The sequence below is a fragment of the Zonotrichia albicollis genome, chromosome 3 (assembly GCF_047830755.1).
Source record: "Zonotrichia albicollis isolate bZonAlb1 chromosome 3, bZonAlb1.hap1, whole genome shotgun sequence".
NCBI lineage: Eukaryota > Metazoa > Chordata > Aves > Passeriformes > Passerellidae > Zonotrichia > Zonotrichia albicollis.
In genome coordinates, this window is record NC_133821.1 from 31690925 (window position 1) to 31709599 (window position 18675).

Sequence of the window (18675 nt, forward strand, 5' to 3'; positions counted from 1 at the left end):
TCCCATCTAAGACCTAACGCAAGGAACTGGGGTGTCAGAATACGTCAGCACATTTGAAAATCTGATCTCTGTGCATCTGCCTAATATGCTGCTGGCATCTTGAAAAACCTGACCCAAATGTGGATGCTAGGCACTTAAAGGTACAGCCTTATGCACTGTTGAAATTTTAATCTTAAATGCTAATACTGGCTGTGTCACATGTATCACAAGAAGGAAAAGAGGACTTCTGCTCACCTTTACATTTCTGGTCTTTGATATTAACTCTCATGAAAAAAAAAAAAATTAAGAAAAAAATCACCCATTCAATACTGAAGGCATGTGAACCACAAAGTAGCTTGTGCATTTTAGCATAATGAAGTGCAGATCAATACTGGTGCCAGTAAAGTTACATTATCATCTCATCCTGTTAAAAAATTAGTAAGTTCTTATAAGTTTTTTAGCTTTCCAGACACAGTATACTCAGAGTACTAGGGTATCGCCATTATATGGTATTATCATAATAGAAATTAATTGGTAGAGCCCAGTAAATCACTTACACCACAGGACATCATCTTTATTCCCAGTGCATGTCATAACATGCTGTATTTCATTTCTAATAATGTTTTTCATGTTGTTTTATATAGTCATCTTGTTAGTGTTTGAATTCATGATTAAGACATATCTATCTTGACTGGACATAGATATAGATGTATACATACACAGACACACATAGCAGTGTGTTAAACATTTGCTACCAGTCTTTATTTTGACAAATATAAATAGCAAGGTCTTAATTCTTTTATGTCATTTTGTATAGAGAACAGTACACCATAGAAACAAATTTTTAGAAAAGGAAGTCACCAGCATAGTCAGAGTTTTCATGTTCCTTGCAAGCAGTTTATTCGTCATATTCCATTTTCTTGTAATCAAATAGGTGATACCCACAATTCTTAGGGAAAATAAATAACTCTGTTACCAGTTGCTTAATGCTGGCATTAGGAAATGGCAGCTGAGTTGATCAGTGGTTAATTAATGTTTAATCAGTGGTTAATTGTATTTTTTTTTCTTTTTTTCTGGAAACTACTCATAGTAACTGAGTAACTTGGACCTATTCCTCACTTAGTTAGGGAATAAGCAGATTGTATTTACATGTTAGTAGCACGAGAGTCACAAAGGGCAAGAAACAAGGCCAAACTTAGCTGCCCTCAATGGTAATTGTGGTAATTTCTTATAGTGAATAAAGAGTACTTGGAAGTCTTCATTCAATATTTTCTTTTAGTTGGTGTTTCACCCCCAGCTCTATCATTTGAGTTCCCTTTTTTCCAGGCTTTTATTAGCCTTATAGTGTAGGGTCTTGAGCCAGTTCATGGTGCGCTGTTTGTTCTGCTTTGCAGCAAATATTCCTGTGTTTATTGTCCTCACTACCTCTCCTAGTGGAAAGTAAGCCATTTCAGGAATAAAAGAGAAAATGCTGGTTTACTATGTATTAACTTCCTTGTGCCAGTGGTTTTAGTTCACTGCTAATCCAGTTAGCCTCTGAAATAAAGTCCCAGTTCTATGAAGTAATTCCTTTTCTTACTATGCCTTCATTTTCTACTGTGTTTTAAAAACTGTTTTGAGGCTTCAGTTTTTATCTCGTCTGAAAAGTAGGCCAAAGCAGGGCAATCCAGACTAAGGCCTCAGTCACTAAAATCAATCACACAGGCCTTTGTTTTCACTTTTCACTGCCTGTAATTCCTATGGACAAGGAATTCTTAATTTATTCCTCTTTCATTTTCAGCATCTATTCCGATTGAAGTGTCCATTTCCAATAGAACATTCCAGATGTCAGACCATTTTTCCCATAGTCTTTTGTCAGGGAAAATACTCTATTTGCCTCTGTGCTTGTCTCTTAGCCTAACCATGCAGATCCCAGCAAACAGCTCTGCTCAGGATAAACAGGCAGGTCAAAATGAAGTATACTTGTTTACCCAACACAGGGAAGACCAAAGTAAGTGTCTGGGGTAATTTCAGCTCTGGAAAAAGGACAGGAATTCTTGCTGGATGAGGGAACCAAGAACCTGGTTTGATTTGCAATTGGCCATTTCCATGGGTTGCTTCTATCTTAAGCATATGCTTTTCAAAATGGCACTATGTTGTGTTTCTCATAAAAATACACAGAAACACAATGTGGGCAAGCCCTTAGTATTCTTGTGCAAATCTGGCACATGTTTCAGGGGGAGAGGGAGGGGTTCTGTAGTTCTGAGAACAATTCATCCATTAATAAAGACTGCAGTGGGTTTTTTTGGATTTTTGGATTAGCAGTACAATCTAGATAAAAAATCTCTTTTATTTGAGAAATAACACAGATTAGGATTTTTTTCATCCTTACAGAAAGCAAAACCATTTTGCTTTTTGTTCTTAATCTTGATCCTATCCAGTTCTTCCAGGATCCTACAGCTTTCTGAAGGGATTTCTCCAGAGTGAGTTTGTGAACTGCTCAGCTGTATGGAATCAGAAACATCACAGCAGTTGCTGTATTTCAAGTACTTACTGGTACCTACCTCTCCAATGGGGTTTACCAGCATCTTAATGTGTGTATTCAGTGCTGCATGCTCCCTGCTGCTTGATTCACTGTCCTATTTTCTTTTTGCTGAATTTTCTGACATGAAGAAACACTTCACATAAGACCTCTGATTTTCTTCCACTTCTGAGTGATGTTATATACAAAATATATAGATACCAGCCTTTAACTTCCCTCAGAGCAGGGTTTTGAGAGGTTTCCTTGCCCTTAGGTCAGGTGCTTTCCAATTTTTAGCGAGTTGTCACCCTCTGTGATGTGTTCTAATTGATTCCTGGGTGGCTGGATGTTTGTTTGCTGCATTTGAGATGAAGCTTGAATTTTAAATGAGGTAGATTGTAATCTGAGTTTCTGTCTGGACCTTAAGGTGTTTTTCTTGAATGAGGTCTCCAGTTTTCTCCTATTTCTGTGCAATGATCTGATCAGCCAACTGCACAGAAGAGGTGCAATTCTATTTTCCCAAATTGTACTGGTGAAAGAAGGCATTTGCAAGGATAGAGTGAGATCCTCCAAGCAGAGCTCAATGAGTCCATGTCCTCATTTGTTGATCTCACTCTCTCCCATGGCAGCTTTGATCAGGAACAACTTCTTCCTGCCAGGGAAATCCCATGTACTCAGCACTTGTATCAACAAGTGTTCTGTTTGTCTGTCTTCCGTTTCACCAGCCTGGGATCATGTTTTTTGCAGGGCATTTTCCATCAAATTCTGCTGTCTTTCAAATGACACTTTGAATTTACCTTGTTTAATTTCATAATTTATGCAGGCACTGGTTTTTAAGTATGGTGCATCTGGCTATAGGTTTCCTGTGGATATTACCTGTGTGGTATGTAACTATGAATTATTCAGACTGGCTGCAAACCCACTTAAAAAAAAAAACCCAAACCAACCCATAAACAAAAAGGTTTTTCATGGTATAGGAAGAACGTTCAAACTCACTTATAGTTCAATTTCATATTTTCTTTGGAATTCTTTCTTTATTTCTAGACTGTCACACAAATTGTCTGTGTTTCCTTAAATTATAGTGGTTCTTGATGACTTTGCTGAGGATTTGGTTTATCCTAATACATGAGCAGTATTTAGCAATGAGTTAGCCTGCTCTGAATTCACTTCTACATCTGCCAGTCTGTAGTTACTGAAGACATTTCTCTCTTTTATTTTTCCTCCTCTTTTCCCCTTGGCTAGTTCAGCATTTTCAACCGTTTCCCTTATTTTCAAAGGCTTACACCTGAGGGATTAAGATCTACATTCGTTTAATATCAGGAATAAAGGGGAAGTTCCAGACTGCAAGGCTAAAACTTGAAGAAGGATTTTTGTAGAGATCAATATTTTCCTGAGCAATCTGCAAGCTGAATCATGGTCTAATTAAATAGCACAGATTTATTGAGTTTGCATTTAAACATTGGCAGGCCCTAGAATGAGTACAGCTGAAATGAGTTTGAATCTTTTCTGTAAATGGGGAGTTAAATTATCATAGTAATTTGATTACATAATTTTTAAATCTTTCAAGCTAAATCTCAATTTTAAAAGCACAGTTTGAAGTCTTAATCACCACTGGAAGTGCCCCTCTCTGCTGTTTTTTCTTACCCCATTCCTTGTGACCAAATCTGTTCCCCAGGGCACAGCTTCCTGAACTGCTCCATGAACCACCATTTATTTGGGGGAGGCAAGCTGGCTGGGCACGTTCTTTCCACATATTAAATTAATTTCAAAGACAGCAACAAATACATTACATGCTTTATTACTATTTCTTCTTCATGTAAATAATTGCCCTGTTTACCAGAGGGATGGTACACAATCACCCCTGCGAGGAGGAGTAAGAGCCCTTGTGTTTGGATGTTTTCCACACAGTGGAAGAGTTTTAAAGCATCAAATGTAGTAGCTGTGTCACAGGGCAGGTTTTGATTCCTTTCTTTTCCCTCCTCTTTCACTTTCATTATAAGGAATATGTAGATATTCCTAATGCTGCAGGCCAAATTGCTCTCCAAACTGCAGAATTAAACATCTTAGGCAAATTTCACCTCTGTGTGAAAAATACATTTAGTCTGGACTCCATCCATCTATTTACAAACTTACAGTCACTGTTACAAATACTGATTCTTGGCAAAACCAGACCAGTTTTGTAAAGGGTTAAAAACTGAACCTTTGTAGTCACATTCTCAAGAAAGACCTGTCCCTTTATGCAACATGATGTAAAAAAACCCTAAAATATAATGAGAACAGTCAGTCTTTGACTCATCAAGGATTTGTTGCAGATAAAATGCTCCTGTTTGGTTCCCCAGCAAATTAGCCTTGGCACTGTGGATCTGGGGAGAGGAGAAGGTGTGTATTTTGTGCACAAACACCACCTGGTTTATGGAAAAATTACTTGGAGCAGCAGATTGTGTGTTCTGTAGCACAGCAGTGAATATCCAAGCACTTGGTAGAGAGTTAGGGAGTAAAGACAACAGTGTTTTTGGAGATTGTATTCCAAATTAAGCCTGGTGACTGGATCCTGTGCTTAAGACATCAGTCACGTCTGTATGTGTGTGTTAGCATGTCTGTATCGATTACATCTGTTTGTAGGACACAGAATTTTCAGGGCTTTTCTCTTATTGACACAGAATTACTGAATAGAATTACCATATTAGAAAACTATCAAAAATGTATGGATTCAGGGAATGGTCTCACATTAATTAGAACTAAATTTTGCTAGAAGTAATATCTGCCTGTCATCCTTTTCAAAATGTTGCAGCCTTTTTTGTCCCTGAGAGAAATTTCTGTGTCTGTGCTTTCAGCACAGTGCACCTTGATGTGCAGCATCACATCCCAGCAGTGTATGTTTTAGCTGCATGCTTCTTAGAGCATGTATTCACTAAGACTCAGAATTATTAAACATGTAAAATTCCCATAGGACTCCATTATGTGTAATTAACAGATAAACTGTCATCAGAATCAATAAAACGTGCTAAATGATCCAAACTTGTATATAATTAAGTGTCTGTTTTAGAGCGGGAGCTGTAACTTTATTTTTTTTTTTCCTTTTCAATTTGCACATTTGTTGTGACAATAAGAGCTGGAACATTTTTGTTAACCTGTTACTTACTGGTTTGTGTTTCAGTTTACGTGTTTGTATTTGAAAGGAGACAGGTATTTACTGTCTGGCCTAATTATCTGAGGAAACAGTTGCATGTCAGCTTTTAGGAAATGAATCTTAGATGCATCTTAATTTTCTGAATGTAATTCAGATATTTGAAGCACGTGCAAAAGTTGATGTTTAATCATCAACAGGGTAAAACATCAGCTCTGTCAAATACTGATCCAGAGCATCAGACTTCTGGTTACAGGTCATGGAAGCAGTAATGGGAGTGGGTTCTTCACCATCCAGCTCCCCAGTTGTTATTCTGTCTGTGAACAAGGGGTTCATTCAAGCCTGTCCCTGGGGCTTGTACCCCTTTGCAGCAGTGGTATTTTCATGTGGTGCTTTATTGGCTCTGTAAGTTTGTTGACCATCCCAGTGTTGGTGGCTGATAGGGGCTGTTTGGTGGCCTCTTTCACCTACAGCTGTTTTTCCTTACTTGCATTCACCTCACTTTGGACCACATCAGGGTTTCTTTGGCATTTATGAGTACATAAAAGTCAGAGAATTAGGGCTGCTCATCCAAAGTAATCTCAGCATGGTCCAGTAACTGCGTGTTCTCAGGGACATCTTCACTTTCTGTATCTATCCAGTTGAGGGGTTTACAGTTATTTCAGTTAGATATTTTCTCTTTATTTCACACTTCCATTGCTTTAATCTTTTCAGGTCATGTAGCAGTTTAGTTTAGTTCCTGGTGTGTGTTGCGTCTGGGCTGTCACTCAATACTTACACCACCAAGGCATCTCACCTGCAAAGGTGCAGGGCAAGGTGTTTGCTTTGAGTCTTTTATAAAAAATGCAAAACCCCAACACTAACAAGATAAACCTCTGTCTGTGGGGGTGGGAGGGAAGGATTACACCTTGTAGGAGATGTTAGCTTCACCGAACAAAAGCTGTTCAGGAACATGCTAAGTGTTGTCTGTGTGTCTGAGTATGCCTGAGGGAGAAAAAATTTGCTAAACCTATCAGGAAGTCCCTTCAGACCAGCATTTCCCTTGTTTTGGTGCCGTGGTCCTAATCCCACAGTCAGGATTTCTGAGTGCTGGTGATGTCCATGGCTTCCAAGTGGGCAGCCTGACACAGAATTTTGCTGAGCTTTTCCACAGTAGGGCATCCTTGCTTTATCCTTGCTTCCACTCCTTCAGCCCCTTGGCACTGTCATTCCTTCAAAGCAGTAACCCTACAGATGGTTTGGGGAGCACTGAGGGTGACTGTTTCACTTGTTTGAGGAGGATGAGGAGAAGAATTACGTACCCAAGAGTTAATTGTACGTTTGTAGTTCCTCAGCATTTCAATACACTTTCCTAGAGGTCAGTACAGAAATTAATGGGTAATTATCTTCCCTCTTTGTGAAAGAGGATGGGCAGAGCCAGTGAAAGTGTCGTTATCAAACTCTGGCGCACCAGACTGAAACCTCCTGTTGCTGCTTTGTTTTGCAGACTCAATGCACATAGAGGATGTTGAGGCAGTGCAGAAACTTCAGGACGTCTTACACGAGGCTCTGCAGGATTATGAGGCCGGGCAGCACATGGAGGATCCTCGGCGTGCAGGCAAGATGTTGATGACTCTCCCGCTCCTGAGGCAAACCTCCACCAAGGCTGTGCAGCATTTCTACAACATCAAACTGGAAGGCAAAGTCCCCATGCACAAACTTTTTTTGGAAATGCTGGAGGCCAAGGTCTGACTAAAGCATCATGGGCTTCCCCATCATGCACGTTTTAAAAAAAAAAAAAAAAAAAAGAAAAAAAAAAGGGAAAATAAACAGGATAATAATGGCAAAGAAACTTAGTGTTTAATTAAGGAAAAAATGACTAAATGACTGCACTGATATTTAGCAGCAAGACTGTGAAGCAGCTTTCAACTTTTTCTTCTGTGTCTTTCTGATGCAGTTTTTTCTTTTCCTTTTCCTTTTCTCCCTTTTCCTTTCTGTTCTTTCCTTTCCTTTTTTCCTTTTCCTCTTTTTTTTTTCCTTTGCTGCTGAACTTTTTAAAAGAGGTCTCTAATTGAAGAGAGATGGAAGCCAGGCCTGCCAAAGGATGGAAATCCATAATATGGATGCCAGTGAACTTATTATGAACCATAATGTCCCCAATGACAAAGGAATCAAAGAGAGAAGCACCGTACCTAGCAGTACAGTACAACACGATGAACTGACTGAATGCAGTATTAGATTTCATAGGAGCAGTCTCTAATTAGACGACTAAAGCGACGATGCATCGGCTGCTTCTTATCATTGCATTTTCCATCTAGATCAGTTACAGCCATTTGATTCCTTAATTGTTTTTTCAAGTCTTCCAGATATTTCTTAGGTTAGCTACAATGTAACTTTTTCAGGGAATAGTTTAAGCTTTATTCATTCATGCAATACTAAAGAGAAAGAAATACTGCATTTTTGTGCTGGCTTGAACAATGATGAACAATAATGAAGGACAAATGAATCCTGAAGGAAGATTTTTTTAAATGTTTTGTTTCTTCTTACTAATGGAGATTTTTTTGTACCAGCTTTACCAGTTTTCAGCCATTTATTAATGTGGGAATTTATCTTACTAAAGCAATAGTCGAAGGGAAGGTGCATATTATCACGGATGCAATTTATGTTGTGTGCCAGTCTGGTCCAAAACATCCAGTTTCTTAACATGAGCTCCAGTTTATAACTAAATGTTCACTGACTCAAAGGATTAGATTACACCTGCAGTATATCCGAGTAGTCTGCCATGCGAGTACTCCATGTGGAATACCAACCCGTAACGGTGTTAGGAGACGGCGGCCGCGCCGGTCCCGCGTGATTTCTAACTGCTTCACTTGCAAATGAACGAGACACTACTGCCTGTTTGCAAAATTGTAACCAGCCAATAGTAGCTTAGAGGCGATGAGGCGAACGCCGCCGTTTGCAAAATTAAGAAATCAGAGTAGTAGACTTCTGACCAAATTGAAGAATTTAACACTTCTATACCTTATTTATTGATTTAGATTTTCGTTTGTAAATGGCGATCCTTAACAAGTAGCTAAACCAGTATATGTGCTTTTCAACCAGTATTGTCACAGCATGAAAGTCAGTCAGTTTCAAGACTGTTACGAGGTGTAATCTAATGTATAAACCGATTAGATGCCCCCAGAAAACTACAGTCGCTAAATAACCAATAAACAATAACCTCCATCAAACGCTATACCAATGTACCAGTGTTAGTAGCTGCTCCCTGTACTATGTGAACATCCTTATTCTATGTACACAGATGTAATTAAAATTGTAATCCTAACAAACAAAAGAAATGTAGTTCAGCTTTTCAATGTTTCATGTTTGCTGTGCTTTTCTGAATTTTTATGTTGCATTCAAAGACTGTTGTCTTGTTCTTCTTGTGGTGTTTGGATTCTTGTGGTGTGTGCTTATAGACACAGGGTAGAATTAGAGACAATATTGGATGTACAATTCCTCAGGAGATTACAGTAGTATATTCTATTCCTTACCGGTAATAAAGTTCTTCCTAGTAATAATTAAGAGATCGAAACTCCAAACAAATACTCGTTATGAACAGATACACACTGAAATCATAATATTTTCAAAACAAGGGATAATTTCTGTAACAGTTTATTATAGAATACCAATGTATAGCTTAGAAATAAAACTTTGAATATTTCAAGATTATAGATAAGTCTAATTTTTAAATGCTGTAAATATAGCTTTTATTCAATCATCTCTCAGATGTTGTTATTAACTCGCTCTGTGTTGTTGCAAAACTTTTTTGGTGCGGACAAGTTTCCAAAACTATTGCTACGTTGTGTGCTTTAAACAAAATAACAATGGGCCGATGCTCTCTCGGCCCTCATGCTAGGAAAAATTAAAAAAAACTGTGTATCTATCATTAGCTATATGGGACTATATTGTAGATTGTGTTTTCTCAGTAGAGAAGTGACTGTAGTGTGATTCTAGGTAAATCATCATTAGCAATTCATTCAGATGGTCAATAACTTGAAATTTATAGCTGTGATAGGAGTTCAGAAATTGGCACATCCCTTTTGAAAAAAATGTCAAAAAAATATAATACAACTCCTGGGAAAAAGGTGCTGATTCTATAAGATTATTTATATATGTAAGAGTGCAAAAAAAAAGTTTATTTTCCAGAAAGTTTGTGCAGGGTTTAAGTTGCTACTGTTCAAGTACACTATATATATATAAATATATAATATAAATATTGTTTTTGCTGTATCACATTAAAGAACTTGGGCTTCAGGGTCAAAAGCCAATCAACTAGAAGTATACAAAAAACACACAAAAAATGGAGATGTGTTAAAGGCACACGGTGCAAACTTTAGTTTTCATTTTCCGTAATTTTTTGGAGCTGCAAAAGAACAAGTATCTCAAGACTGTAAAACCATTACCTGAAACTTAGCTAAAAAAACTGCACGGGCTTTATAATATTGTTCATCTTAAACCTTGCTGGAGAAGAGTTCTTTCAAGACCACTTACTTAATGTGAAGTGTTGGGAAAATTTCAAAGGGTGTATGTTTTAGCCATAACAATTTAATTTCTATTTTTGCTTCATTTTTTAATTTTTTCTTATTTAAAGCAATATGATTGTGTAACTCCCAGAAGTTACACATTTGTTTCAATCAGATCAGATTGTTGTATTTATTCCACTATTTTGCATTTAAATGATAACATAAAAAGATATAAAAAATTAAAACTGCTATTTTTCTTATAGAAGAGAAAATGGGTGTTGGTGATTGTATTTTAATTATTTAAGCGTCTCTGTTTACCTGCCTAGGAAAACATTTTACGGCAGTCTTATCGTGCAAAGATCGCAAAAGGACAAAAAAAATTAAACTGCTTATAATAATCCAGGAGTTGCATAATAGCCAGTAGTTAAAACTGAAAGAAAACAACAAATGAAAACAAACATGTTTATAGCTGTAGATGGGCTTCACATCTGTATAGCAATCAACTGTATATTTTTGTGATGTGTATCATACCGTGTGCTCCAACCAATGTCCATTTGTGTAAATGTATTTATTTTATATTGTATATATTGTTAAATGCAAAAAGGAGATATGATTCTGTAACTCCAATCAGTTCAGATGTGTAACTCAAATTATTATGCCTTTCAGGATGATGGTAGAGCAATATTAAACAAGCTTCCACTTTTGATCGCTTTTATTTTATTTTTTGTGTTGTGGGGTTTTTTTGGTTTTGTTTTCTTTTTTGGAGGAGGAAAACAGAACAATTAGTGTTGCCTTTTGTTACTTCCATTCAAAACGGAGCCAGCGTTTGCACTTTTCCCTTAAAGTACGATATGAGTGTAAATAAATGCTATATAAAGCCTTGTCAGAATGAATTCCAGTGTGGTACAAGACATTTTGCATACTCTTAAATATGCAAAATGTCTCATAGCACATTAGAATTCAGGCTGGCAGGCCTTTATATAGCACTTATTTAATCTTAAAGCATCTACACATCAACCTGCATTACTCAAAACCATTGCCTTCTGTCAATGTCTTAAAAGAAAACTTTCCCACTATTTTAAGACCACATTAATATCATATAGAAGTAGGTTTTTGCTTTCTCCATCGAGAACTGAGTCTATCATTAATTTCCTACTGCAGGACCCTCCTTTAATGTGTTCTGAGTAAAAATAAAAAATAAATTAAGAAAAAAAAAACCTGTATTATTTGATCCAGTGTTACTGAATGGAAGTAAAGAGCCCCCAGAGCAGGGATACAGACTGGGGTGGATGAAGGGGCTGCAGCCCCCTCGCTCAGGCTCAGCCCCTCTGTCCTGGGGACCCTTCTGGAGCCATCACAGAAGTGCTAATGTGTGCTTTTCTTGCTTTTTAGCCTATCTTGGTAGTGTTTTGTCATGTTCACCAGCGTGTTTCTCACCTTCGCTCCTGCCGTCCTCGGGAGGCTCCGGTTGATGGCACCGGGGCTCGGGGACAGGAGCTGTGTCACCCACAGGGACAGGAGCTGTGGGACAGGAGCGGTGTGAGCCATGGGGACAGGGGCTGTGCCAGCCATGGGGACAGGAGCTGTGTGAGCCATGGGGACAGGGGCTGTGTCACCCACAGGGACAGGAGCTGTGCCAGCCATGGGGACAGGGGCTGTGTGAGCCATGGGGACAGGGGCTGTGTCAGCCATGGGGACAGGGGCTGTGTCACCTACAGGGACAGGAGCTGTGTGAGCCATGGGGACAGGAGCTGTGTCTGCTATGGGGACAGGAGCTGTGCCAGCCATGGGGACAGGAGCTGTGTGAGCCATGGGGACGGGAGCTGTGTGAGCCATGGGGACAGGGGCTGTGTCACCCACAGGGACAGGAGCTGTGCCAGCCATGGGGACGGGAGCTGTGCCACCCACAGGGACAGGAGCTGTGCCAGCCTTGGGGACAGAAGCTGTGCCAGCCATGGGGACAGGAGCTGTGTGAGCCATGGGGACAGGAGCTGTGTCTGCTATGGGGACAGGAGCTGTGCCAGCCATGGGGACAGAAGCTGTGCCATCCTCAGCACAGGGGCAGCGCCAGGGGCTCTTTGTGCCTCACAGGCTGCAGGTGCCAGCACAGGAGAGGCACCCCTGCCCCGCTGCCTGTGCTCTCTGTGCCTTGGCTGTCTTGGGAGATAGGGGAACTTTTTGTGAGTGAAAGGAGCAGCAGGGCAATAGGAAGGTGAATTCTGCGTGGACTCTGCAAAGATGACCAGAATGAGGCTTTAGTGTTAACACTGCTGTGTACTCAGGCATACATCCATATACACACACAGCGTGCTTGGGCAGAGCTGGCTTTGCCCATTTTCTAGTGTTTCCCCCCCCTTTTTTATTAGGTTCCTGATTTTTAATTATTGCAAAGTTCCTCTTCAAAGGAAAACCTAGTACTGCATTTTAAAAAGTGAAAAAAGCAGTGTTACAAATTTTCACATAGGAGGAAAGGAAGGGATTCAAAGTATTCAAAGGAAAATAATCTGTAAGTGGCACCCTTAGACTTCCTCAACAATGTGTTTGACCCTGATCATTGACTAAAGTTTTCACATGCAGTTAAAAAATCATGCTTTCTGTACCATTTTTAATGAGAGGATAATGAAGCACCATACAAGAGAAAGTGAGCATCACAGAAGAAAAAATACAACTCTCAGATGAAGCCTCTTCTAGGGCTCTGTCTCTGCAGAATTTTTCTGGTTTATCTTTTCTTTCTTCTGCGTATGCTCTCTCTGCTGTGAAGCCAGGATGGGCACAGAAATCCATTGGAAACATTTCAGTAGGAATCTGTGGGGAATTTGGCTAAGAGCACAAACCTTTCTAAACTACGGAAACAGCTACGTAGTCTTTAAAGAAAATAAAAAATGGGCTTGGGGTAGTGGCATTTCATAGCTCAGACAACACACCCTGCTGTAGTCTCAACTGCTGCAGCCTTAGGTTGTGGCTGCCACAACACCACTTGGCTGAAGTAAGATGGCAAATCAAAGTCTTCCCATTGGGGTATGGCTCAGTGAAATCAGGTTTTGACTGATGTGATTTACATCCTCCTTCCCCTCCCCTTCTCCACCTGCCCCCCAGGTAAAAGAAGCCATCCCAGAGCAAGAGTGGGGTTTTGCCTCTGGAGGTGTTTGTTTGACAGCTCCACTGCCCCTCACTGCCTCACTGGTACCCCTGCCCTCAGCCAGAGCCATTGGTGTTGATCTGAAAGGAAAACTGCACTCCCTAAGCTGGCCACCTATGTGGCACAGGGTTTGTGAGGGGCTGTGAATTTTCTCTGGAGCTGTGCAGTCAAGTAATGGCCCAACTTGATGTCATTTGATCTCTTTGTTTGGTTGGAGGGGATGTTTTGACCTTGTGAGTTCACAGAGTGAGAAGGTCTGGCAAACACCAACTAAAAGTGTCCTTGTGTGGTCCCTGCAGCTGATCCTTTTTCAGGAAATGGCAGGAAAATCCTGTGCCAGTCAGTGTCCGGTTTATCTCGGCTGTTTGAGGGGCCTGGAAAGGCCCGGGGTGGCCTTGGGGCAGCCCGCGTATTGAAGGACGAGAAGAGGCTTCAGTTCTTCTTTCAGTTTTTATGTTTATTAATTGTTTATCTAAAAGATGTTCTTTCAGCCGAACAGAGATCTGCTCAGCAGTCAGCCATGGGCACACTGTCTGCCCTCCCGGGCAGCCACGTATCTTTATACCCATTGTTACGTGTACAGTATTTATCATTTTTCCCCAATGTCATTTATTCTTATAACTCGGTGCACTCTCAGCAATAACCAATCCAAGAGTGCCACCGTGGCCAAAGAAGATGGAGGAGAAGAGGAAGAAGAAGGAGGGCAGGACACACCCCAATTCCTCCATCTTACTCCTCTAAACCCCCCTGTACATAAATCCTAAACCTTGTGTCTCACTCTCTAATTAACTAATCCCTTCACCATTCACCCTGTGAAGCCCTCATCCTTGTCGTCTCCTGTGCAGGACCAAAGTCCAGCCACCAGACACTTCTGGCAACATTCCAGGACTCCCGAGCCCCCCAAGGTGGTCTCGGTGGCTCAGCATCTCAGGACTGAGATCTTGAGATCCGACAAGTCAGTGCTATTGCACATGCAGTTATGTGTGTTTCTTAACAATGCCACTGCTGAAAGACTGAATGCGGATAAAATCCAGACCACTAAAACCAAAAGGAAGATTATGAAGGAGAACAGACATGGGAATACTGTCCTTAGACAAGCCCTCATGCTGTCCATTTTTAAGTTACCTCTTGCAGCATTGCCCAGTCATACCCTAGTGGAGGAAAAATCCTACCCTAAGCATGAAAACACATGAGATTTTTTTTCTGTACAGGCTTCTGCAGGAGAAAATGCCTCTTTTAAAAATATTTAACATTAGCTGTCCTGGATCTTGCACCAAATTCAAGAATGGAGCAGCTTCCATTTGTTTTCTACATTATCTTCTATAGCCTTTGTTAGTTCTCCTTAACAGCTTTCTTCACTTGCACCTTTCCTTCCCTTTGCATTTCATCTCTCCTGTGTAATGTAGGTCTCTGATTTCACATGGCACTTTGCTAATTACTCTATTCCTTGCTATCCAGCCGTAGCTGCCTCACAAGGCAGTGTGTTTTGCCTTGCAATGAGAAGCTGATTCCATGTGTCCATACATTGCCTTTAACATACAGATCACAAACTTCCTCCTTGTGGTTGCTATTGGAGAAGGGGGGGGGAAAAACCCCAAGTAACTGTGGAAAAGAATATGGATGCACTTATTTGCTTTTGCCATTTTTATCCCAAAGTGCTTGTGCTGCCACATCCCGGCCATGCTAATCGTTAGTGTTTCGTTAAGATTAAGGGTCCCTGACTCCTGGTGCTCACATTCCCAAGCTGGCTCCTTACAATCTCTGCTAATATAAAGGAGCAAGTGGCGGTAGATTGATTACACGCAGGCTCTTATTATTAAGCAGAACAGAAAAGAAAGGAATTTCAAAATATAATCCTCCGCTCCCAGGAGTATTTGTCTTGTTCTCCATGAAGTTAAAGGTCTGAAATAATGTGCCCATCAGGAGCTCAATGTTGCATGTCCATGCCAGTTGGTCCAAGGGCTTGTTATGATGGTAATGACCTGCTGAAACGTGAGCTTTGATGGCAACAATACAATTGCTACCAGCTCACCCGCTGGGAGAAATATTTTATTATTGTCAAATGCCCTCCGCAGAGATTTGTTTTGCCTGTTCCTGTTTAAATTAAATTCAGAGCAGAACTGCATTATTATTTCTCTAGAGTATATTTGAAATAAACAACTAGTCTCCAAATTTAGGATTCCTGGTTAGTTTAAATTTTCTTATTAGCAGAAAAATTACAATAGGTGACAACATAGCTGCAGGAATATTATTATGGCAGCCATATGAGAGATTTACACACTGAGAGCATGGCCTAAAAGCACAAAGACTCCCTTCTACTTTACAAATTCCAGCCAAATTAATAATTAACTGTGCCATAAATTCTGCAGCCTTCAAGAATGATGTCAGTGCTCTTCTGTGTCACACTAGAGGAATTTTGTCATAAGACTAAGTGGTGTTCTTTATGAAGAGCGTTACTTATATGTAGAAAGTGGCCCAGGAAAACAGCCCTTGCCACTCCATATTACAGCAGCTCGGTGAACAAGTGACAGCAGGACTTCAGAGTCATTTACTGCTGCTTTCTCAAGGCAAAACTATCTCCTTACGCCTGTGTGAAACAGAGCAAATTTTGTTCCACATTAAATGGGCCAGATTATCTCTTCCACAAGCTAAAGAGACAACACTAAATCCCAGCTCATGTAATTTCCTTCAAAATTGTTCTGCTCGGGCTGGGTGTTCCCAGGAGCGCCACCAGCAGAATTATCCGGCAATTCAACTGCACTTAAATTGGCAGATGTTGGAGATTTAAGACAGTCCTGGAGCCTTAGCACAAATCCTCCACTTCTGTGCTGCCTCGTGGCCTCCCCTCCCTCTCCAGCCCACGCCACAGTGGTGCCCGCAGCCAGCACTGATCCCATGCACTGCCAGCACCGATCCCATGCACTGCCGGCACTGATCCCATGGACTGCCGGCACTGATCCCATGCACTGCCAGCACTGATCCCACGCACTGCCGGCACTGATCCCATGGACTGCCGGCACTGATATCCCATGGACTGCCGGCACTGATCCCATGCACTGCCGGCACTGATCCCATGCACTGCCAACACTGATCCCATGCACTGCCAGGCTGTGCCATCCCTGCCTGGTCCAATCCAGCACCCAGAGCCAGGAGGGCAGCAGGACATGTGCTGTGGGTTTCAATCTCTGCCTGCTTGCAAACAGGCTCTAACCCTGCGTTTGGCATTCCAGGGGAGCAGCTGTGCACCTGTTGTTTGCCTTCTCCCTGTCTCCCAAGTGCTCATGCTGGTGGAAAGCTGCTCCATCTAAAGGCTGGGGGATTTTTGTGCCTGCTTTGCTGACAGAAGCATTTCCCAGAGAGGCACTTGAGCAGTGCAGTGCAGATATCTGAGCGAGAGCAGGGTGACAGCAGAGAGACAGGGAATGATGGGAGGGCGGGTTACCTGCCCCACCTCAGGGCATGGATTAGGGGAGCTGGCACACGCCTGAGAGGGAGGAACGCTGGCAGGGGAGGGCAGGGGAGCTGGGTACACCTCCCCTGCAGCAGTGCCCCCTCACCTGCCCTTCCCAGCCCCCTGACACGCTGCCAGCCACCCACACCAGCCGTGGGCTGACTGGCATGGAGCAGGGGCTGTTGGAGCCAGACCCACGAGCCGGTGTGGCTGAGGATAAATGTCTTCTGCAAATTTTGCCCAGCTGGCAGCATGGAGAACCTGCTGCAGCAGCCCCTCAAAAGGCTTTTTAGAGAGAGAGTTAGAGGGTAAATGGCAAGTGAAAGGGGTTAAAAGAAAAAATATTTTTAAATCACAAGTGCCTTATGAATCGCACTCCTAACACTCTCCAGTTCAATCTACCATGCTCTATCTAATTTCACAGCTTCATTGGGAATGGCCACAAGGTGAGGGACTGGCAGTAGGAGGAAGTCAATAAGGGCAGAATTCTCATACCAGGCTGTGAAGGAGTCACAGAAGTGCCAGTGTTACTTGCCAGAGGTTAACTTGGGGTCTACAGGGCCCCTGGGTAGTACTGAATGGAAAACCTCCATATCATCCTCAGCAGTTTCCTTCTTCACTGCAACCCTGATTTATATGAAAAAAGAAATACCTGGGTCTGAATCCCAGGGAGCATCTCTATATTCTGACACAGAAGTGTTTCAGTCTTCCCTGGGGTCTGCAAGCCCCCACCCCTCACACTCTCCAAGTGCACAGGTCTCTCTCTCTCTAACCACAGCTGACCCTTCACTGAATGTTATTTCTGCCCGTTCCTGTGTAACACAAACACCTTAAAGGATGAGGTGCCTATAGCAGATCGGGGCTGAGCTGTACAGATTAGTCAGAGGCATGGAATAACCTCCTCTAGCAGGGGCTGAATCCCAGGTCATGCCTGTGGTTTCCACCTCACTTAACTCCCGGCAGGTCGTTCAGCTCTGCTGTGATGAAACCTCAGCATAATCACACAGCCACTTTCTGTCATCACAAAAGTGGTAAGAACACCCTCCCCCAGCTCAGCCTTTTCACTCCTTCTTCCCCTCCAGTCTCCTTGTTCTCCCTCTCTCTGCAGGACTATCTCTGTGTTACCAATGCTGGCCCAAAAGATTTAACGTGGAGTATTTTCCTTCCAGAAAGGATGCTTCCCCCATCCTGTGGCTCCCAGCCCTGGGCTCAGGCCTCCAGCCCACATTGTAATTTGTGTCAGGAAGAAGTAGCAGCATAAAATTCATTTGGGCTGGCCCTGGGGATGCCATGGGATAGAAGTTATTCATGTCCCTAAGCTCCATGTGAGTGGTCCTTAGTGGATACTGCAGATGCTCAAGTTCAGCCTTGAGCCCAGGCCTTACAAAGAATATTGTAGCCTAGTCTCAGCAGATAGATGTTTTTAGTTGTTATCCTTTCTGTCTGGTTGTCCAAGCAGCTTCCATGAGGCTTCCTTGCAATCAGCTTTCTCTGAAAGGGCTCTTTCCCAAAATGAGTGACACTCTCCCCTCTCCCCACACTGTGCTGCTGTGGTTTAAAGACACTTTTGATTCTCCCCCGTTCCCTAGCTGGCTCAGGATGACTGACTCAGGGTCAGCCTACCCTAGCAGTCATATATGAGATTGAGATCAGCCATATTCTAGAACATCTGGGGTTGATTCCTTTTCTCTGCTCAAGGTACCCTAAAAACCACAGCCCAACCCTTGTCCAAGAGGGGCTGCTTCTGCTGAGTTTAAATGTGCACAGTGCAACACACAGAGCTCACAGCTCTGTGCCAGTGACCTGGCCACCCGTGTTTCCCAAGGTGCAGCAATGGGGAGAAGGAATACAAATCTCTATTAGTAAATCTCTATTAGCAAGTTTTTCTCTTGCTCTGGTTTGTGTGAACTTGGACATCCATTTACTGGCTCTTTTCCATCTGTAGGGTGGAGATGTGATCCCACGACCCCACTAAGACTGTGGGAAATTATGAAT

General features: G+C 42.0%; 1 protein-coding gene across 27 annotated transcripts in view; it reads left to right on the forward strand.

The window, feature by feature from the left end:
* The window catches only part of ESRRG (estrogen related receptor gamma), a 372262-nt gene extending 361468 nt beyond the window's left edge, over positions 1–10794 (forward strand). For all 27 annotated transcript variants that reach the window (XM_074537074.1, XM_074537062.1, XM_074537057.1 and 24 more), the window contains one exon: positions 7093–10794. In XM_074537074.1, the coding sequence (XP_074393175.1) occupies positions 7093–7337 (245 nt within the window). In that variant the 3' untranslated portion in view covers positions 7338–10794. The remainder of the gene's footprint in view (positions 1–7092) is intronic.
* The last annotated feature ends 7881 nt before the right edge of the window (positions 10795–18675 follow it).